At 53.0% G+C, this 22,613-nt stretch overlaps 2 protein-coding genes across 2 annotated transcripts in view; one reads left to right on the plus strand and one right to left on the minus strand.

The window, feature by feature from the left end:
* The window catches only part of ABHD11 (abhydrolase domain containing 11), a 997,569-nt gene that overhangs the window by 144,681 nt on the left and 830,275 nt on the right, over positions 1-22,613 (plus strand). The gene's annotated exons all lie outside the window — the stretch shown is intronic.
* Positions 1-22,613, minus strand: part of GTF2IRD1 (GTF2I repeat domain containing 1) — a 228,559-nt gene that overhangs the window by 25,793 nt on the left and 180,153 nt on the right. Inside the window, exons 19-23 of the mRNA XM_050783657.1 lie at positions 21,162-21,211; positions 20,889-20,990; positions 18,671-18,754; positions 17,363-17,546; positions 16,753-16,781 (exon numbers count right to left, since the gene is read on the minus strand). Of these exons, the coding sequence (XP_050639614.1) occupies positions 16,753-16,781; positions 17,363-17,546; positions 18,671-18,754; positions 20,889-20,990; positions 21,162-21,211 (449 nt within the window). The remainder of the gene's footprint in view (positions 1-16,752; positions 16,782-17,362; positions 17,547-18,670; positions 18,755-20,888; positions 20,991-21,161; positions 21,212-22,613) is intronic.

Here is a 22,613-nt window from a genome sequence, read left to right on the forward strand (position 1 = left end):
CAAGTGATCCTCCGGTGGCGGCCTCCCACAGTGCTGGGTTTACAGGCATGAGCCATTGCGCCAGGCTATAAGTGTTAATTGCATTCTTAGTAACAGCAAAACAATGGAAGCTGCCAATCCCCAAGGAGAGGAGAGGGAGGAATTGCATCATGGTAAGATTCCACTCAATGGAAGATTATAGAGCCATGAGAACTAACAGGCTACAGCTACACACTTCAACATTATGTCAACGAAAGCTAAGTGGAAAACAGCAAGTCCCAGACTCTGTTCAATAACACGCCTTTGTTATAAAAGTAAAATTACAGACTGGGGGCGGTGGCTCACGCCTGTAATCCCAGAATTTTGGGAGGGCGAGGCAGGTGGATCATGAGATCAGGAGATGGAGACCGTCCTGGCTAACATGGTGAAACCCTGTCTCTACTAAAAATACAAAAAAGTAGCTGGGCGTGGTGGTGGGTGCCTGTAGTCCTAGCTACTCGGGAGGCTGAGGCAGGAGAATCACTTGAACCCAGGAGGTGGAGGTTGCAGCGAGCCGATATCACACTGCTTCACTCCAACCTGGGCGACAGAGCGAGACGTCGTCTCAAAAAAAAAAAAGAACGTAAAATGATAAGCAAAATGAAATAATTTTTGTTTAGGCAAACATTATATGCAATAAAATAATTAAAAAAAAATTAACCCGTGAGCCTGGCGTGGTGGCTCATGCCTGTAATCTCAGCACTTTGGGAGGCCGAGGCAGAAGGATCACTTGAGAGCAGGAGTTGGAGACCAGCCTTGGGCAACACAGATATACTCTGTCTACAAAAAATTTAAAAGTAGCTGGTGCAGTGGCACCCGGCTGTAGTCCCAGCTACTCGGGAGGCTGATGCGGGAGGATTGCCTGAGCCCAGGAGTTGGAGGCTACAGTGAGCTATGATAGTGTCACTGCACTCCAGCCTATCTCTACGAAAATAAAAAATAAAATATGAGCTGGGCATGGTCGCACGTGTGCTTGTAGCCCTAGCCACTCGAGGGACTGAGGTGGTAGGATGGCTTGAGCCTAGAAGGACCAGGCTGCAGTAAGCTATGGCTGTGCCACTGCACTCCAGCCTGGGCAAGAGGGAACTTGTCTTTAAAAAAAAAAAAATTAAAAAGAAATCAACCAGTGAAAAATGACTACATCATGGAGGAGAACAGGCATAGAAGGCGTTTTTGGCAATTTGAATAAAGACCATATATTAGATGACAGGGAATTATTAAGTTTTATAAGTGCGATGATACTATTGTGAGTATGTAAAATAACAGTGTTTTTCTTAGGAGATGTGCATTGAAACATTTAGGCATGAAGAATCAAGATGTTTGCAACTTACTTCAAATGGAGAAAAAAAAAATTATGTGTGTGTGCACGTGTGTGTGTGCATGTGTGTGTGTGTGACAGAGAGAGAGAAAGCAGGGAAAATGGCAATATGCTAAGAATTACTGAACCCAGTTGGGAGTGGTGGCTCACGCCTGTAATCCCAGCACTTTGGGAGGCCGAGGCGGATGGATTGCTTGAGGCCAGGAGTTCGAGACCAGCCTGGTCAACATGGCAAACCTTATCTCTACTAAAAATACAAAAAATTAGCGGGGCGAGGTGGTGCGCACCTGTAGTCACAGCTACTCAGGAGGCTGAGGCAGGAGAATCGCTTGAACTCGGGAGGCGGAGCTTGCAGTGAGCCGAGATCCCACCACTGTACTCCAGCCTGGGTGATAGAGCGAGACTCCATCTCGAAAAAAAAAAAAAGAAAAAAATGCCCGACCCATCATGGGCACTTGGTAACTCAGAGAAGCTGAGCTCTTCTGTTGCCAGGCACTGCTCTTTGATCTTTGCATGGATTCATTCATTTAATCCTTAAAACAGGGGGCCATGCTCAGTGGCTCACGCCTGTAATCCCAGCACTTTGGAAGGCCGAGGTGGGCAGATTAGCGGTCAGGAGTTCGGGACCAGGCTGGGCAACATGGTGAAACCCTGTCTCTATTACAAATACAAGAATTACCCAGGCATGGTGGCACGTGCTTGTAATCCCAGCTACTCAGGAAGCTGAGGCAGGAGAATTGCTTAAACCTGGGAGGCAGAGGTTGCAGTGAGCCGAGATCGCGCCACTGCACTCCAGCCTGAAGGACAGAGCAAGACTCTGTCTCAAAAAAAAAAAAGACAAGGAAATGGATTTTCTCCTAGAGCCTAGAGCCTCCAGAAGGACCCAGCCCTGCTGACATTTTTTTTTTTTTTTGAGACAGAGTAACCTCCATCTCCTGGGTCCCAGTGATTCTCCTGCCTTAGCCTTCCGAGTAGCTGGGATTACAGGCATGTGTCCGATCGAACCCCTGATCTCAAGTGATTCGCCTGCCTCAGCCTCCCAAAGTGCTGGGATTACAGGCGTGAGCCACTGCACCTGGCCCCCAACACCTTGACATGAGCCTTGGAAGACTCATTTCAGACTTCTGACCTCCAGAACTGTAAGGCAATACATTTGTGTTGTTGTAAGCCACTACGTTTAGGTAATTTAGTTTTTTGAGACAGGGTCTCGCTCTGTTGCCCACGCTGGAGTTCAGTGGCACAATCATGGCTCACTGTAGCCTGACCTCCTGAGCCCAAGTCATCCTCCCGCCTTAGCCTTCCTAGTAGCTGGGACCACAGGTGTGTACTGCGTGCAGCTAATTTTTTTTTTTTGCTATGTTGCCCAGGCTTGTCTCGAACTCCTGGGCTCAAGTGACCCTCCTGTCTCAGCCTTCCAGAGTGCTGGGATTACAGCGTGAGCCACTGGACCCGGCTTGTTTTAAGGCTTGAAATACCAGTTACAAATTCATGATTCCCCAAATCATATCTCAAGCCTGGACTGCTCCCCTGAGCCCCAACTTGCTTCCAACTTCAACTGGATGAGACCCCAGATTGAACACGCCTGCCCCACCAGCTTCTCCTGTATCTTCCCTGTCTCCACCCACGGCACCTCCGTCCTTCCCCAAGTTCAGCCCGAATCTCTGAAGTCAAAGTCAGCCCCTCATTTTCTCACAGCTTACATCAGCACATTCTGTTGGCTTCAGCCAACTCACCTAAGAGTCGGTGACTCACCACCCCACTGCCGCCACAGGCGTCGCCTGGATTATTACATCCTCCTTATGTCTCTCCACCCTTGCCTGTCCTCAAGCCAGCAACCAGAGGCATCCTGTTAAAACAAGCTGGATCCTGTTCCCCTCTGCAAAAGTCAAAATCCTTATCTGGCCATCCACCATCTTCCCTGTCCATCTCCATCTCATCTCTCACCTACCCTGACCTTCCTCCAACACCCTGGCAGGTGACCTCAGGGGCTTGGCAGCGGCTGTTCTCTCTGCCTGCAATGCTATTCCCTGTTGCCCCTTCAGGCCTTTACCCTAAGGCCTCCTTCTGATCAACACCTAAATAATGTTGCAATCCCCGAAAAATAAACACAATTGCTCCCATGGTTTATGCTTTGCAGATTTTCTGTTTATCCCCCCACCCCTGCATGTAAGCTCCGTGAGGCTGGGTTTTTTGAGACGGAGTTTCGCTCTTGTTGCCCAGGTTGGAGTGCAGTGGCGCAATCTTGGCTCACTGCAACCTCTGCCTCCCGGGTTTAAGCGATTCTCCTGCCTCAGCCTCCCAAGTAGCTGGGATTATAGGTGTGTGTGTCATGAAGGCGGGGTAATTTTTTGTATTTTTAGTGGAAATGGGGTTTCACCATGTTGGCCAGGCTGGTCTCGAACTCCTGGCCTCAGAGATCCGCCCGCCTTAGCCTCCCAAAGTGTTAGGATTATAGGCGTGAGCCACTGTGCCCAGCCAGGTTTGTTTTTTTTTTTTTTTTTTTTTGAGACGGAGTCTCGCTCTGTAGCCCAGGCTAGAGTGCAGTGGCCGGATCTCAGCTCACTGCAAGCTCCGCCTCCCGGGTTCACGCCATTCTCTGGCCTCAGCCTCCCGAGTAGCTGGGACTACAGGCACCCGCCACCTCGCCCGGCTAGTTTTTTGTATTTCTTAGTAGAGACAGGGTTTCACCGTGTTAGCCAGGATGGTCTCGATCTGCTGACCTCGTGATCCACCCGTCTCGGCCTCCCAAAGTGCTGGGATTACAGGCTTGAGCCACCGCGCCCGGCTATGTTTTTTTTTTAATCAGTGTTGATTAAAAGTCCAGCACAGGCAGGGCACGGTGGCTCATGTCCGTAATCCTAGTACTTTGGAAGTTCGAGGTGTGTGGATTACTTGAGCCCAGGAGTTCCAGACCAGCCTGGGAAACATGGCAAAACCCCGTCTCTACAAAAAAAAACACAAAAATTAGCCTGGCACGGTGGTGCACGCCTCCAGTCCCAGCTACTTGGGAGGCTGAGGCAGGAGGATCACTTGAGCTTAGGGAGGTCGAGAATGCAGTGAGCCATGATCGTGCCACTGCACTCCAGTCTGAGTGACAAGAGAGAGACCCTACCTTAAAAAAAAAAAAAAAAAAAAGTCCAGTATCTAGGCCGGGTGTAGTGGTTCATGCCTGTAATCCCAGTACTTTGGGACACCAAGGTGGTGAGATCCCTTGAAGCCAGGAGTTCTAGACCAGTCTGGGCAATAAAGCAAGACATTGTCTCTACAAAAATATTAAATAAGAATAATGAGGCTGGGCTCAGTGGCTCATGCCTGTAATCCCTACACTTTGGGAGATCGAAGTGGGTGGATCACCTGAGATCAGGAGTTCGAGACCAGCCTGGCCAACATGGTGAAACCCCATCTCTACAAAAACTACAAAAAAATTTAGCTGAGCGTGGTGGTGGGTGCCTGTAATTCCAGCTACTCAGGAGGCTGAGGCAGGAGAATCACTTGAACCCGGGAGGTGGAGGTTGCAGTGAGCTGAGATTGTACTGCTGAACTCCAGTCTGGGCAATAGGAGTGAAACTCTGTCTCAGAAGCAAAACAAAACAAAAACAAACAAAAAGAATAATGGAATAATAATAAAAGACCAGCATCTGGCACAGTGCTGGCCCCAGTGAGACACCTGTGCCCGTGCATGGGTGAGTGACTGCACCTGTGCCCCCAAGGCCTCTGTTGGGGCCCCACCAAGTCCTCTGTGGGCGGCGCTGAGCCCTCTCCATGACGGGAAGGTTCTTAGAGGGCTAGGCCTGCGTGTCCCCCCACCTCTACCTCCCTCCTTCTTTGTCACCACACCCCTCCCCACAAGGCTGGAAGGATCCGGTACACCCAGTAAACCACACGTGCTGAGCCATGGTTACCGCCCTGCCCTGCTCTACTTCTGTGGCTCAGACACACTCATCAGCTTCTGTTCCGCATAAGGTTCCTGGCGACCCCTTGGTGCCAATCTCATTCCAGCCTAAATAAAGGTGTGGGTTGCTCTTGTCAGCTCGGGAGGTCTCCGTTGGGGAAAGGGTTTCTGGGAGGCCTTCTGGGATGTTGCAAGAGACTCTAAAGGCACCCCCAACCCTGCTCCCTTTTGGGGCCACAAAGCCCCTATTTTTAATTTTATTTTCATTAATTTTTTTTTTTTTTTTTTTTTTTTGAGAAGGTCTTGCTCTGTTGCCCAAGCTGGTGTGCAGTGGCACGATCACGGCTCACCGCAGCCTCGACCTCCTGGGCTCAAGTGAGCCTCTTGCCTTAGCCTCCTGAGTAGCTGGGACTACAGGCGTGTGCCATCATGCCTGGCTAATTTTTTGTCAAGATAGGATTTTGCCATGTTGCCCAGGCTGGTCTCGAACTCCTGAGCTCAAGCAATCCGCCTGCCTCAACTTCCCATAGTGCTGGGATGACAAGTGTAAGCAACCACGCCCAGCCTGGAAGCCCCTGTCTAATAAAGGCTAAGAACCTCCCAAGGTTCCCTTCCCTGACGTGTGGAAGGTTGAGGGGCAGGATGGAGTTGCAATGACCCCAGCTGAGTCCCCACCAGCCTGAAAAGAGCAGGGTCTCCCCAACATGCCATCATTTCATGGCCCACTCTGCCACTTCAGAAGAAAGGAGGCATCAGGCCAACTCTGGGCCCGGCAGCAGGGCGTCTTGTCTGCCCACAAAGGCCTCCAAGCCCCGCCCTGCAGATGCCAGCTCTCCCTGGGAAGGCAGAAGGGAGATCATTACTGAACCCTAATTAACAAAGACAAGCAGAGATAATTCAGTGGAGAAACATGTGGCTGGTGCTGGAATTGTGATATCTTTAGAAACTCGAGAAAGGACGGCTTTATTTTGAGCTTTCAAGAGCAAAAGAGCTCTCAAGAGCTCAAGACAGAGTTGGAAGGGTGGAGAGGGGGTGGGGAAGGCTGAGAGAGGGAGGCAGGGGCCAGAGGGTGTGTGCCTGTGTGTGACTGGGGACAAGGAAATGACTCTCAGGTCTTGGGCAGCAGAAGGGAGGATCATGGAGGAAGTCCTTGTTCCATATCACCTCAAAGAAATGGAGGCCCAAAGACAGTTAACTCATCCAAGATCAGAGACAGCAAGTTAACTTATCTAAAATCAGAGATAAGCAAGTTAACTTATCCAAGATCAGAGATAGTAAGTTGACTTATCTAGATCAGAGATGGTACGTTAACTTATCCAAGATCACAGGTAGCAAGTTAACTTATCCAAGATCAGAGACAGCAAGTTAACTTATCCAAAATCAGAGATACTAGGTTAACTTATCCAAGATCACACAGCTCAGAAGTGATGGTACTGCTTCCTGAGAAGGCAAAAAGGGACCTGTTCCTGTGCCTGCCACTGTTCGGTCCCTCCCCATGTCCCCCCAGTACCCTCTGCAGAGGTCAATCCTACATTAGCATCCAGACCTGGCTCAGGTCATCCTCTCCAGGAAGCCTGTCCCACCACAGCACCCACTGGGTGACAGGAGACCCCACAGAAGAGAGAGGTTTAGCAGGAGATCAAAGAGGACGATGACAAGTGGTGCTACTGTATTTGAGGCGTCTGGCCTTTCTCTATTTGTACCCCCTGAAAAGGGATCACAGCCCTCTGCCTGGCAGGCGTTTCCCTCACAGCTGAGCTTCTCGAAACGGGCCTCAAACAATTCTGGTGCGGGGAGAGGTGTGTGCAGGTGGAATGATCTTCCTCTGCGACATGTAATTTTTTTTTTTTTTTTTTTTTTTGAGACAAGGTCTCACTCTGTTGCCCAGGCTGGAGTACAGTGGCAAAATCACAGCCCTCTACAGCCTCCAACTCCCAGGGCCAAGCGGTCCTCCCACCTCAGCCTCCTGAGTAGCTGGGATGATAGTCACACGCCACCATGCCGGGCTGAATTTTTAATTTTTTGTAGAGACAGGATCTCATTATATTTCCCAGGCTGGTTTTGAACTCCTAGATGCCAGCGACCCTCCTGCCTTGGCCTCCCAAAGTGCTGGGATTACAGGCCTGAGCCACTGCACCCAGCTAGCAGCATGCAATTTGACATAGTTCCTTAAATTGAGATGAAAGTGGAACGTTTACAGAGGAGACGATGTGGGGATGTCCTAGATAAAGCTGGAGGCCGCCAAGAGCTTGGCCCCAACCAGTGGGGCTGTACGGACTCCTCAGCCATGGGGACATCAGCAGAAGAGCTTGCCAGGGCCAGGTCTGAAGGGCCCAGTCCATGTTGCAAAGCCAGGCCTCCCAGGCCGTCCACACTCCAGCATGGCCAGCCTGTCTGCCTCACCACCTCCCACTCGTGACAGCCCATCCCTCCTCTTCACCTGGTCATGCACTCCAGGGTGGCCCCGGGGGAGGCAGACATGGCATGGGCAATTCTTCCCATTTTACAAGTAGGGAAACTGAGGCCCAGGAGTCACACAGGAAGTTGGCAACTCTGCTGCATCCCCGGGGTCTGGAGCCCCTGCTCTGGGGAAGGAGAGGTGGGGAGCTGCCTTCCCAGAGTCCCCTCAAGCTGGCAGGGATGGCTGTACCCCCAGGGTCAGAGGAGAACTAAAAGGAGCGGAAGCTGGCCTGGGTCCCGGGAGAGCCCTTGTGTCTACCCAAAAGGGAGCTGGAGAGGGCCGGCTGGGCCCGTATGCAGGGAGGAGCTGTGGGGAGCTGGTGGTGGAGCAGCAAAGAGAAGTGGATTTGGTGGGTAGAGGGGCCCCTCCTTGGTTCTAGTCCTCCCCGCAGCCCCTCCCAAATGGGCAGGGCTCTCCAGTCCCTTTCTCCTCGCCTGCAGCAAGCCCTATGGGAAGCGGCCTCTCTGGTGAGTGGCAGCTCAACCTCTGCTTAAATGCCTCCAGTGATGGGGAGTTCACTACCTTCCAAAGCTTTAAAAAAATTTTAACCACTACTATTCAAGAACAATTCTAGAATTTTTTCTTTTGAAAGAGAAGGTCTCATTCTGTCTCGCAGGCTAGAGTGCAGTGGTGTGATCATAGCTCACTGCAGCTTTGACTTCCTGGGCTCAAGTGATCCTCCCTCCTCAACCTCCCGAGTACCTGAGACTACAGATGTACAGATGTGCAGCACCACACTGGCTCATTGTTTTCATTTTCTGTAGAGACAGGGTCTCACTATGTTGCCCAGGCTGGTCTCCTGGCTTCAAGCAATCCTGCCTTGGCCTCCCAAAGTGCTGGGGTTACAGGCGTGAGCCACTGTGTCTGGCCCTTTTTTTTTTTTTTGAGACAGAGTCTTGCTCTGTCACCCAGGCTGGAGTGCAGTGGTATGATCTCAGCTCATTGCAACCTCTGCATCCCAGGTTCAAGCGATTCTCCTGCCTCAAGCTCCCAAGTAGCTGGGATTACAGGCGTCCACCACCATGCCTGGCTAATTTTTGTAGTTTTTGGTGGAGACAGGGTCTCACCATGTTGGCCAGGCTGGTTTCAAACTCCTGACCTCAGGTGATCTACCCACCTCGGCCTCCCAAAGTCCTGGGATTACAGGCTGAGTCACCGTGTCCGGCCCTGCTGTTACTTCTGAGGTTTGAAAACCACTGCCTCAATGCTCCTGACTCAGCTCTTCCTACCCAAAGTTTCCCCACCTCATCTACTCTGTTCCTGAACAGTTGCCCTTTCCTCCGACGCCCCGGGCAGGTCTCCCTCTGCTAGCTCTGCGCTTCTGAGAGGCCCCCAGCCTGCCTGCCACCCTGCCTGCACTAAATACCGCTCAGGTTTCACCTACTGCACATGGGCCCCTGGATGTGTCTCACAAGCCCACAGACCCAGCCTTGGAGACGAGCACCATCATCACCCTTCCAGAACCTTCCGCCCTCTTCACATCCTGCTGCTGCCTCTACCCCATCCATTGTGGGGCCCAGCTGCCCACTGCCTGGGTTCAGACCTTCTCAGCACTCCGTGGCTTCTCTGCCCTAGTTTTGCCTTCTCTAATCCACCCTTGGTGGGTGGAAGTACGGTTACCATGGTAACCCGAAGACAACGCAAATCTGATTGTATCATTACAATGACTGGAAAAACCGCCGGTGCCACAAAATAAGCTCAAGTCAGTAGCTTTGAAGTTCAGGCCCTTTACCATTCCGGCAGCATTTTGGGGGGCTATCCTCCCTCCCTGCCACTGTACCACCCCGCCTGGCCACCCCAGGCTCAGGCTGCAGAACAGCAAAGACGAGGGAGTGCTTTTGGCCTCAAGCTAACTACCTGGTTTTTGTCTCTCAGGCTGTTTGCTCAGTCGCAAAATGGGAAGGACAACAGCACCCAGTGTAATAGCTGCTGGTAGCCAGGAGGGGACAGCAAAGAGCCACCCAGTGTGGATGAGACCAGAGGGGTGGTGGGGAAAGAGGGCGTGGCTGCAACTCACTTCGGGGACCCACACCAAGCCCTAGGCTAGTGGTAGAGCCTGCCCTGGGTTCCGAAGTATAATAAAATGGTAAAGACTTAGGTTCAAATCTCTGCCACACTATGCTGTGTGACCTGGAGAAAGCTGCTTAATCTCTCTGAGCCTCAGTCCCCTCCAATAAGGCCGGCTACTCAGGGAGATGACATGGTAACGTGAGTGGGCTTGGTAACGAGCAAATCGTAAGTGTGATGTGGTCAGGCGCGGTGGCTCACGCCTGTAATCTCAGCACTTTGGGAGGCCGAGGCGGGTGGATTGCCTGAGGTCAGGAGTTCGAGACCAGCCTGGCCAATATGGCAACACCCCTTCTCTATTAAAATAGAAAAATTAGCCTGGTATGGTGGCACACACCTGTAATCCCAGCTATTTGGGAGGCTGAGGCAGGAGAATCGCTTGAACTCGGGAGGCGGAGGTTGCAGTGAGTTGAGATCATGCAATTGCACTCCAGCCTGGGCGACAGAGCGAGACTCCGTCTCAGAAAAAAAAAGTGTGATGTGAGTGTTAGGTGTCTGTGGTGTGAGAGGCTGCTCAAATGTCCATAACTGGGGGACAGGGTAGTTACATAACCATGATACAGCCTGAAGAGGGAACAGAGCTTTTTAAAGACATGGGAACATGTTTATGTTTTAAGGTTAAGTGTGTAAATTTATAGAAAGAAGAACAGTGAGATGTAAAATTAATAAGCTTGGGGGGAAATCTGGAAGAAAAAGTATCATCATAAAAATGAACAGCCATCTGGGTTGTTAGATTTCTGTATTTTCCAAATTTCAACCATGGACATATATTTGTATCTCTCTTTAGGTTTGTGTGTGTGTGTGTGTGTGTGTGTATTTTAGAGACAGGGTCTCACTCTGTCACTCGGGCTGAAGTGAGGTGATGTGATCATTGTGTTCACAGCTCACTGCAGCCTCAAACTCCTGGGCTCTAGTGACCCTCCTGCCTCAGCCTCCCAAGTAGCTGGGACTACAGGCACGCACCACCACCCACCACCATGCCCAGATAATTAAAAAATTGTTTTCTAGAGGTGGGGTCTCGCTATACTGCCCAGGCTGATCTCCAACTCCTGGCTTCAAGCATTCCTCCTGTGTTGGCCTCCCAAAGCGCTGAGATTATAGGCATGAGCTACCATGTCTGGCTCCCTTTAGGTTTTTATGACCTACTAGAATGTTCTTTGGATGGAATATTATAGCAGCTACTTGGGTAGAGGGTCTCTCCTGCCTTAGTCACCACACCACCACTTCTTCCCAGCATATCCTGAACAGCCCCCTTTAGCTGTCCTGGGTTTTTTTTTTTTTTTTCTCTTTTTTTTGAGACCGAGTTGCACTCTGTCACCCAGGCTGGAGTGCAGTGGTGTGTCTCTCAGCTCACTGCAACCTCCACCTCTCAGGTTCAAGCGATTCTCCTGCCTCAGCCTCCCAAGTAGCTGGGATTACAGGTACGCACCACCACGCCTGGCTAATTTTTGTATTTTTAGTAGAGTCAGGGTTTCACCATGTTACCCAGGCTGGTCTCAAACTCCTGACCTTACGTGATCCACCTGCCTCAGCCCCCCAAAATGCTGGGATTACAGGCATGAGCCACCGCGCCTGGCAGAGTCTCCCTAATTTAATTCAGTGCCACTGCAGGCAGGTGGGATGTGGCCTGGCTGGGCAGTATAGAACTACCCAGCTACCAGTGGTGTTCAGCCCCCAGGGTCGAGCGTGGGTTATCTCAACCCCTTCTAGGCAGGGCTGGAGTTCCTTCTGGTACAAGTTGGGGGACCCAGCCCCCCCATCCCTCTGCAACCCCAGGCCCCCCACCAGGTCCCCTCCAGTTCAGCCTGGTGCCTTCCAGCACCTCTGGCCCCCAGAAATCCCTGGCCCACAGCTCTCTTGACCTGAGGCCTGAAATTCACCCACTGCCCCCTGAGGCTTGGTCCAAGTTCAAGTATGCCTTCCTCTCCAGCCAGACGCCTGCTCGCCACTCAGCATGTCAGAGCAGGCAGGGAGTCTAAGATTTTAGTGGGGAAACTGAGGCACTGAGGGCGGATGTGGTGTCCCCAGTTGGGAAAACATTAAAGACATTCTGGGCTTATCTCTCTCTCTTTCTCTTTTTTTTAGAGACAAGATCTCACTCTGTCATGCACGCTGGAATCATGGCTCACAGCAGCCTCCAACTCTTAGCCTCGAGGGATCCTCCCACCTCAGCCTCCCAAGTAGCTGGGAATACAGTCGTTCATCCCTACCATGTCTGGCTAATTTAAAAAAATGTCTTTGCAGGGTGGGATCTTGCTGTGTTGCCCAGGCTGTTCTCAAACTCCTGGGCTCAAGTGATTCTCCCATCTTGGCCTCCCAAAATGCTGGGATTATAGGTGTGAGCCACCACGTCTGGCCTGAGTCATCTCTTTTGACCCAGAACAAAACCAGCCCAGGAGTGGCTGTACTCTCACCTTCAGTGGGGAGGCCCACAGCTTCAGGGTGCAGTGGGGCTCTCGCAATTAAATGACTGATTCATCTTCAAAAAAGCACAATCTCAGCCAGGTGTGGCGGTTCATGCCTGTAATCCCAGCACTCTGGGAGGCTGAGGCGGGCAGATTACCTGACATCAGAAGCTTGAGATCAGCCTGGCCAACATGGCGAAACTCCGTCTCTACTAAAAATACAAAACTCAGCCGAGTGTTGTGGTGCACACCTGTAATTCCAGCTACTCGGGAGACTGAGGCAGGAGAATCGCTTGAACTCGGGAGGCGGAGGCTGCAGTGAGCTGAGATCGTGCCACTGCACTCCAGCCTGGGTGACAAGAAGTGAAACTCCATCTTAAAACAAAAAAACAAAACAGAACAAAAACAAAAAAGCGTAATCTCTTTCAGAATTTTCACCTTCTCGGGGTGGTTCTATTAGGAAAGGCTTCCATAGGAACCTTCAATAAGTGACCTAAAAAAATCACAGAGCCATTTTTTTTTTTTTTCAGACAGTGTCATGCTCTGTCACCCAGGCTGGAGTGCAGTTGCACAATCTCAGCTCATTGCAACCTCCACCTCCCGGGCTCAAGGCATCCTCCCGCTTCGGCTTCCTGAGTAGCTGAGACTACAGGTGTGTGCCACTGTGCCTGGCTAATTTTTAAATTTTTTGTAGAGACAGGGTCTTGTTATGTTGCCCAGGCTGGCCTCAAACTCTTGGCCTCAAGTGATCCTCCTACCTTGGCCTCCCAAAGTGCTGGGACTACAGGGTGAACCACTGTTCCTGGTTTAGAGCCATTCTTCTTTGTTGTTGTTTTGAGATGGAGTTTCACTCTTGTTGCCCAGGCTGGAGTGCAATGGCGCGATCTCGGCTCACTGCAACCTCCGCCTTCCAGTTTCAAGCGATTCTCCTGCCTCAGCCTCCTGAGTAGCTGGGATTATAGGTGTGTGCCACAGCATCCAGCTAATTTTTGTATTTTTAGGCACCCTAACATGGTGAAAGGCCAGGCTGATTGGCCAGGCTGGTCTCGAACTCTTGTCCAGCCTCAAGCAATCCACCCATCTTGACCTCCCAAAGTGCTGGGATTACAGGCGTGAGCCACCGCATCCAGTTGCCTTTCTTTTTGTCCTCGTTAGCAAATACAGAATGGACCTTAGTCTGCACACTCAGAAGTGCGAGACATGTATTTTTATTTTTCTAAAATTGGACTGGACTCCAAACAAAAGCCCCCAATGCATAGTGGCAGAAACTTTATCTGAGTCCATTTTGGATCATCGCTTGCCTTGGGCTTGCGCCAGCGTCTGGAACCTTCTGTGAGGCCCACCCAGTAGACATTTCCACACCACAGAGAGACTGAGCATGAGAAGGTCCATGCTTGAAGAAGGCCTAACAGTGGGATGTCGGTGCAACGATAGGAGAGTGGAAACCAAGAGGTGAAGAGATGACTGTGGCACCCAGCAGGGAATTCCCAGGAGGGTGAGGCTTCTGGAAGTTTCCAGGGGGACAAACCCTGTTAAGAATGGCTCTAGGGCCAGGCGCGGTGGCTCACGCCTGTAATTCCAACATTTTGGGAGGCTGAGGCGGGTGGATCACGAGGTCAGGAGTTCGAGACCAGCCTGGTCAACATGGTGAACCCCTGTCTCTACTAAAAATACAAAAAAATTAGCGGGGCATGGTGGTGGGTGCCTGTAATCCCAGCTACTCGGGAGGCTGAGGCAGGAGAATCGTTTGAACTGGGGAGGCAGAGGTTGCAGTGAGCCGAGATCACGCCATTGCACTCTAGCCTGGGCAACAAGAGCTAAACTCCATCTCAAAAAAAAAAAGGGGCAACTGGGGGAAAACAGTCCTCCCACCTCACCTGGCACTGCCCATCTTTTTCCATCTTCAGATCACATGGCGAGGCAGGTGTGCTTGTCTGTCTTAGCGGTAAGGAAGTGAAGGCTCAGATTCCCACAGCTAGTCAGGCGGGTACAGGGACTTGAACGAACGGCGCTTTCCCACGGCTCATATGCTGCCTGGGACCCTGAAGGCTGACTCCTGGGCACTGTCCCAGCCGCCTGCCTCTCTGCAGACTACCTGCCACCCCTCCACCTGCCCTGGGACACCTGCCTCCAGATGAAGGGGCCTGCTATGGCCTCTGCCTCCCCCAGCAGACCCCAGCTTCCACTCCAATTCACCTTGGAACTGCCGGTGCTGGCCCAGGCCAGGCTTTGGGGACTATGCGAGGGAGCATTTGAGAAAATTCCATTCTGGTGCAGAAGTAGCACTCAGTGACCTCTGGTGAACTCTTGGAGACTCTGAGGAGCCTGTACATGTTCCCAGCCCAGTATGACTAGTGGCATGAGTAAGTGTGGAGCTGGTTCTCCAGGTGGATACCTGGCTTGGGTGCCAATGCCTGGAAAGGGGCTGGCAGGTCCATCCCCGAGGGCTGGGGCCACGGCCACCTGCTAGCCCTGGGACACAGAGTATTAATACATCACTCACACTGAGCCTCAGTTTCCCCCTCTGTAAAGTGGGCTCTAGCGTCTACCTCCTAGGTACGAAGACTAGATGAGATGCCTCCTCTGTCTGCACTCCACTGTAACCCTGGTTCCTAGAACACCGCCTTGCCCCAGCAGGACCTCCCGAAATATGTGTGAAAGGCACCCGCATAAACCATCCAGTGCAGGGCCAGAAACCCAGTGACCTCTCAGCCGGGTGTCTGCCGCACCCACGCTCAGTGCATTGTGCTGCTGCAGCTTCCACTGGCTCCACCTTTCCAACATCATCTGACCATTCTGCCCCTCTGAGAGTTCCGGAAACACACTTCTGGCCTCCAGTGACTCCCCAACCCCTGCCGTTCACCCGCCAGACACATCCCACCCTCCTCTCTGCCTCTCAAAGTCCCATCTTCCCCTGAGGCCCAAGCAGGGCCTTTGTTACTCCAGGAAGCCCTCTCCAACTACCCCTCACCCTCCTGATCCCCCTTCTGGGGGTTCCCATGGCCTGTCGGCAGCCGCCACATCACCGTACCCTAAGTACTTTTGTTTTTTGTTTTTTTGAGACTGAGTCTCGCCCTGTCACCCAAGCTGGAGTACACTGGTGCGATCTCAGCTCACTGCAAGGTCTGCCTCCCGGGTTCAAGGGATTCTCCTGCCTCAGCCTCCCGAGTAGCTGGGATTACAGGTGCACACCACCATGCCTGGCTAATTTTTGGATTTAAAGTAGACATGGGGTTTCACCATGTCGGTCAGGCTGGTCTTGAACTACTGACCTCAAGTGATCTTCCTGCCTTGGCTTCCCAAAGTGCTGGGATTACAGGTGTGAGCCACTGTGCCTGGCCCGCCCTGGAGGCTCTAGCCAGCCCTTAGTGCTCACCACGTGGCATGTCGCTCTGCAGGGACAGCCCCTGCAAATCTGGGTTTGGGAGGCCAGGACACAGCCCATGGTGGAGACGGAAGTGGATGGGTGCCTTAAAAAGGGTCAGGAGGCTGGGAGTGGTGGCTCATGCCTGTGATCCCAGCACTTTGGGAGGCTGAGGCAGGTGGATCACTTGAGGCCAGGAGTTTGAGACCAGCCTGGCCAATATGGTGAACCCGGCTCTACTAAAAATACAAAAATTAGCCGGGCATTGTGGTGCGTGCCTATAATCCCAGCTACTTGGGAGGCTGAGGCAGAATAGCTTGAACCTGGGAGGTGGAGGTTACAGTGAGCAGAGATAGTGCCATTGCACTCCAGCCTGGGCAACAAAGTGAGACTTGGTTTCAAAAAATATATATATAAAATACATTTTTAAGAAAGGGGTCAGAAGAGGCACTGCACTGTTTACGGTGGGGTAGGCACTCCCCACATCTTACCAACAAGCTTGCGGTCCCCCATGCAGACACCCCTCTTTCTGTGGTTAGGAACCCACTTGCCTCCAACCTCATCTATTCACTGAGGTCAACCAGACCCCCTTTATCAGGAGGAGCAGGTGCACTGACCCGGCCTGGCCCCTCCTCCCTCCTGAATCCCCACTGGGTAAAACTTAGAAGTCACCGGCACCACCACCCCTTTCTCTGCTCCAGGATCTGGGGCCACATTCAAGCTTAGCCTTCCTCCATCTACCTGGGGCAGGTGGCCAGGTGAGGTGGCTAAACAGAAGGGCAGGGGCCTAGGCCGGGTGTGGTGGCTCATGCCTATAATCCCAACACTTTGGGAGGCCGAGATGGGCGGATCACTTGAGGTCAGGAGTTTGAGACCAGCCTGGCCAACATGGTGAAATCCCGTCTCTATTAAAAATACAAAAAATAGCCAGGCGTGGTGACAGTTGCCTGTCATCCCAGCTACTGAGGAGGCTGAGGCAGGAGGATTGCTTGAACCCAGGAGGTGGAGGTTGCAGTGAGCCATGTTCGCGCCACTGCACTCCAGCATGGGTGACAGAGAAGGACTCTGCCTCAGGAAAAAAAAGAAAAGAAAAAAAAAAGGCAGGGGCCTGGCTGGCTTCTGTTCCCAGACCCCAGAACCTGTGCCCCAGAGCAGACTTAGCTCCAGCCCCCAGCACTATGACCAGGCCCTACTCCCAGTGCCCCCTCCACAGCCAGTGCCTCTTACCAGGCTTTGGGATGAGTCCTTGGAAAGGCCTAGAAGAGAAACAGAGGCAGGGGTGTCATGGGGAGGGCCTGGGGGATGAGGAAGACACCCCTGGGATGCAGTGGCCTCGGTCTCTCCTGGGAGCACCCCAGACCTACGGCAGCAGTATCTGCATTTTAACAAGCCGCCCTGGGGCTCTGTGTGGGCAGGACACTGACACGATGTGGCAGAGTGCGGGCATTGGCAGTGTCACTCTGCAGGACGCAGACCTGGGCCTTGTGCAGGCTCTGCCCTGGCTGGCCCTGGGGCCTTGGGCAAATCCCCTGATGCGGGCTGAATGCCTTTCCCGGGGGCTGGGGGTGTAGTGAGCGGGTGTGGCTGAACAGGTTGAAGATGCCCTTGAAGGCTGCCCTTGCCATCGTGGGGTGACCAGTCCCACTTCTGAAGGGTTCCCTGCACTCGGGCTGGCCTGCAGTCCCTTCCCGGCCACCCCCAGGACCCAGGATGGTGCCAGGAGAGCCGCCTTGTCCAGTGGGGAGGGCAGGACCTAGGGAAAGGCTAAGGATTCGCAGGTATAAGCCCCCATCTGAGCTAGTCCTGCCTCTTCACCCTCACCCTTCCCCCTGAGTACCTGGTGACTGTGAACTTGATCTTGTCAGCCACGGCAAGAATCCTCTCCAGGTTCTGGGAGCCGAAGGTGCAGGGCTTTCGGAACGGGATTCCCGGGGGCAGCCCCTCAATGATCACAGAGCCGGGGTTACTCTTGATTCGCTTGTAGGGGACCTGGACCGGGTACTTGATACCCAAGGCTTCCCCTGTGGGTGAGAGGCAGGGTCCTGCTCGTCAGGAGTGAGAGGCAGCATAGGGTGTGTGTACGTGGAATTGCAGGGGTGTGATGGAAAGACGTACGTGCAGGAGAGTGAATGGCACGAGAAAGCTCTCATGTAGCACCGTGGAAAGGTATAGGCATTACAATCTGAGCTATTTGATCAGATCATTAAAAAAAGGCCGCATGGTGGCTCATGCCCGTAATTCCAGCATTTTGGGAGGCCAAGGAGGAGGATCACTTAAGTCTAAGAGTTCGAGATCAGCCTGGGCAACACAGCAAGACCCTGTCTCTACTAAAAATTTCTAAAAAATAGCTAGGTATGGTAGTGCCTGCCTGTAGTTCCAGCCACTTAGGAGGCTGAGGCAGGAGGATTGCTTGAACCCAGGCGTTTGAGGCTGCAATAAACCATGATCACGCCACTGCACTCCAGCATGGGTGACAGAGTGAGACCCTGTCTCAAAAAAAAAAAAAAAAAAAAAAAAAAGAAAAGAAAGAAAAAGCCACACCAATATGCTCCCATGTTGTATGCTCCCCCGCTTTTATTTTTTTTTTGAGACAGAGTTTCGCTTTTGTTGCCCAGGCTGGAGTGCAATGGCACGATCTCAGCTCACTACAACCTCCGCCTCCCAGGCTCAAGCGATTCTCCTGCCTCAGCCTCCTGAGTAGCTGGGACCGCAGGTGTGCACCACTGCACCTGGCTAATTTCTTTTTTGTATTTTTGGTAGAGACGGGGTTTCGCCATGTTGCCCAGGCTGGCCTCGAACTCCTGAGCTCAAGTGATCCAACTGCCTCAGCCTCCAAAAGTGCTGAGATTACAGGCATGAGCCACCGAGCCAGGCCCCTGTCTATTAAATTCTGTGTGTAGTAGTTGAAAGTGTGTCTCACCTCACTGGTCTGCAAGGCTCATGAGTACAGGGACTGTGTCTGTTTTATTCACCGCAATATCCCCAGTGCCTGAGACAGTGCCTGGCATGTAGTAAATGCTCAAGAAATACGTGTAAAGGGGTGAACTGTTTCCCCAGAAATGCCCTCAGCTGGAACTGGGAAGCCTCCCATTTCTCTGCCCACAGCAGCTGCGTGTCCCTCCCCGGGGGGTTCTGCGCTGCTTACCGTATTTCTTATTGAAAAGGTCCTGGACCTGCTCCCTTAGCGTGTTGGCGATGTCGATCCGTGACAGCCTCGCGTCGTAATTTTCTGCAAAGCGCAAAACGATTATGGGTTTGGGCTGTTCAGTGAAAAGGCACTTGGTGACTTTTAAGGAAGATGATTTTCTAATTATGGGGAACTCCTTCTCCGGCAATTAACAGATCTTTGGAGTGGGCCCCTCAGGTCCTTCAGCACCAACGTCTTGATGGAGATGTGTGTTTTCCAGAAGGACATGCACTGTTGCCACAACAGTGATGAGTTGGAAATTAAGTTAATTGTTGACATTTGAAAACCACCAAACCAATAAATAAACCCCGGAGGGGAGGGACACCATGGAGTGCGGAGTCCTGTGCCCCGGGCTGGTGAGCAGGGGGCAGGGGCTTCATGAAGTCACTGGGGGGCTGGAGACAAGGGAGGGAACGGAAGCCCAGCTGATCTAGCAGATGGTGGAGGACGGGCAGTGCCCACAGACACAGGGGACGGGCCTGGCAATGCAACCTCCACCTCCCAGGCTCTAGCGATTCTCCTGTCTCAGCCTCCTGAGTAACTGGGACCACAGGCGTGTGTCACTGCACCTGGCTAATTTCTTTTTTGTGTTTTTGGTAGAGATGGGGTTTCGCCATGTTGCCCAGGCTGGCCTCAAACCCCTGAGCTCAAGTGATCCGCCTGCCTCAGCCTCCAAAAGTGCTGGGATTACAGGCATGAACCACCAAGCCACCCTCACCCAGAGAGTGTTCATTAAAAACCCCCAAGTGTGGCCGGGCACGGTGGCTCATGCTTGTAATGCCAGCACTTTGGGAGGCCGAGGCGGGAAGATCACCTGAGTGCAGGAGTCGGAGACCAGCCTGGCCAACAAGGTGAAACCCCATCTCTACTAAAACTACAAAAATTAGCCGGGCATGGTTGTGCGTACCTGTAATCCCAGCTACTCAGGAGGCTGAGGCAAGAGAATCCCTTGAACCTGGGAGGTGGAGGTTGTAGTGAGCAGAGATCACACCACTGCACTCCAGCCGGGGTGACAGAGCAATACTCTGTCTCAAAAAAAAAAAAAAAAAAAAGCTGGGTGCAGTGGCTCACACCTGTAATCCCAACACTTTGGAAGGCTGAGGTGGGTAGGTCATCTGAGGTCATGAGTTTGAGACCAGCCTGGCCAACATGGTGAAATCCCGTCTCTACTAAAAAAAATACAAAAATCAGCCTGGTGTGGTGGTGTGCGCCTATAATCCCAGCTACTCAGGAGTCTGAGGCAGAAAAATCGCTTAAACCCAGGAGGCGAAGGTTGCAGTGGCTGAGATCGTACCATTGCACTCCAGCCTGTACAGCAAGAGTAAAACTCCATAACAACAAATAAACAAACAAACAAGTGCCGGCATGTGCTGGAGGGATCCCAGACCACCATCTCTCTCTCTCTCTCTCTTTCTCTTTTTTGAGGCAGGGTCTTGCTCTGTCACCCCGGCTGGAGTGCAGTGGTGCGATCTCTGCTCACTACAACCTCCACCTCCCAGGTTCAAGAGATTCTCTGGCCTCAGCCTCCTGAGTAGCTGGGATCACAGGTACATGCCGCCTCGCCTAATTCTTGTATTTTTTTGGTAGACACAGGGTTTCGCCATGTTGGCCAGTCTGGGCTTGAACTCCTAGCCTCAAGTGATCCACCCGCCTCAGCCTCCCAAAGTGCTGGGAATACAGGCATGAGCCACTGCACTCGGTCTCTGATTTCTCTTCTTAGAAATAGACATAGAGATGGGTTCTGTGTTGCCCAGGCTGGTCTCAAACTCCTGGCCTCAAGTGATCCTCCCACCTTGACCTCCCCAAGTGCTGGGATTACAGGCGTGAGGTGCTGCACCTGGCTCCTATTGTGATTTCAAAGACCACAGCTGATTGCTGAATCAGGAGTGGGGGTGTCAGCTACCCCCCGGGGTGGGGCTGGGGGGGCACGCAGGCTCCTGGGCCCTGTACCCTCCCACCCCCCACCGTCCACCTGTAGGCACCCCCTCTCCCCTGGTGTCTCTAACACAGAGCTGGCACGGTACGGCCGGGCCTGGGCTGCCAACCTGGCTTGCCTGGTTCCTTAGGCCCTGAGATTGGGGGCCAGCTCTTCCCCACTTCCAGCCTGGCCCTCCAAACCCAAACCAGGTCAAGGTCATGGTGCCGGGACAACAGACCTCCCCGAGCTCAACCTTACCTTGAAAGCCCTGTCTCTTCAGGTTCTCGTCCACCAGAGGGTCCCCGGAGTCCCTCTCTGGGGGCAGGGCAGGGGGAGAGAAGCCAAGTGAGGAGGCAGTTCCTGGGACCCAAGATGGCATCGTTAGGGGAAACCCAGTGCGGGGGTGTGGGGAGAATGCCAGGGCCAGGATGGGAGCAGGACAGAGGCAGCAGGAGGAGGGGCTGGTGGCAGAGGCCCCTGGGGCCCTCCCTTGCCCACCCACACCACAGCCCACGACCCCACGCTGGGTACCTTGACTCTCCACGATGGGCTCTTTGACTCCCTCAGTGAGCAGCTCGGGCCTAGAAAACACAAGCGGGGCTATCACAGAGGTCCCTCCAAGCGTCTCTGGGACTGCCCAGCCCTCCCCTCTGGGCCTCGGTCTGCATATCCCTGTAATGGACCCTCCTGGCTCTGCACAGTTCAGGCCTGGAGTCCCTGTCACCCCACGTGTGGAATCTGGGGGGCTGTGCTGGGCTTGAAGGATCCAGCCGGGAGTGAGACCCACCCAGTCCTGAACAGGTCCATCTGATATCTCACTCCTGCTCCCCGGACACTGAACAATTGTCACTGCCGGGGATTGGAGCAGGTGGCCTCAGGGGGCCTCCCATGGATCTGGTTTAAAGTGTAGAAACAAGGTCTGGTGCAGTAGCTCATGCTTGTAAGCCTAGCACTTTGGGAGGCTGAAGAGGGTAGATCACTTGAGGTCAGGAGTCTGAGACCAGCCTGGCCAACATGGTGAAACCTGTCTTTACTGAAAATACAAAAATCAGCTGGGTGTGGTGGCAGGCGCCTATAATCCCAGCTACTCGGGAGGCTGAGGGAAGGGAATCGCTTGAACCCGGGAGGCGGAGGTTGCAGTGAGCTGAGACAGCGCCACTGCACTCCAACCTGGGTGACAGAGCAAGACTCTGTCTCTAAATAAACAAATAAAGTGTAGAAACAGTTGCGGCCCACTACATAGCAAGAACTCCGAGCTGGAAAGGTCTGAGATCTACGGCTCACGTCTGAGACCTGCTGTGTCACTGCAGTCGGGAGCGCCAGTGACCAAGCCCAGCTTTGTATTCTACTATTGTCTTTAGCTCCACAGACTCCAGAAAGCCCTGCCCGGACATGAGTCAACCTTCTTTATCATACAGCACCGCTTCTAAAGGCCCCATCTTCAGCACAACTTGTCCTGTTAGAGCAAGCCTGTTGGGGGGCTGGGGTTTGTGGTGGGTAGAGGACACTGAGAAAATCATGCTGGCCAGAGGGGGGTTGTTGGGGGATGGCAGGGTGGGCCACGGAGTGGAGAAGTAATGAGCTCTCTGGAGAGGTAATGGACTTGGAGAGGTAATGAGCTCTCTGTCACAGGGGTAATCAAGCAGCAACACCCAGGAGTCTCTTCCTGGGAGTAAGCCCAAAGGCCAAACTCTCAGGGAAGGCACTCCCTGGGTCCCCAGTAGATGAGGATTTGGTGCCCGCTCTGGCGGTGGGCATCTCTTAGGCTTCTGTACAGTGCCAGGCACAGAGCTGAGGTCACGGGGCCAGGGCTGGGAGCGGGAAGCATAGCCCTGCCTTGAACCACAGTCTCGGGAGCTAGAAAAGGCTTCGGACTGCATTTAGGCCCCTCCTGTTTATGGGAGAACTCAGGTTCCGAAAGGGGAAGCGACTTCCCAACAGTAACCTCAGAGAGGCCGAAGCTGGGCAGAGCCTGAGTCCAGG

The sequence above is a fragment of the Macaca thibetana genome, chromosome 3 (assembly GCF_024542745.1).
Source record: "Macaca thibetana thibetana isolate TM-01 chromosome 3, ASM2454274v1, whole genome shotgun sequence".
Classification (NCBI taxonomy): domain Eukaryota; kingdom Metazoa; phylum Chordata; class Mammalia; order Primates; family Cercopithecidae; genus Macaca; species Macaca thibetana.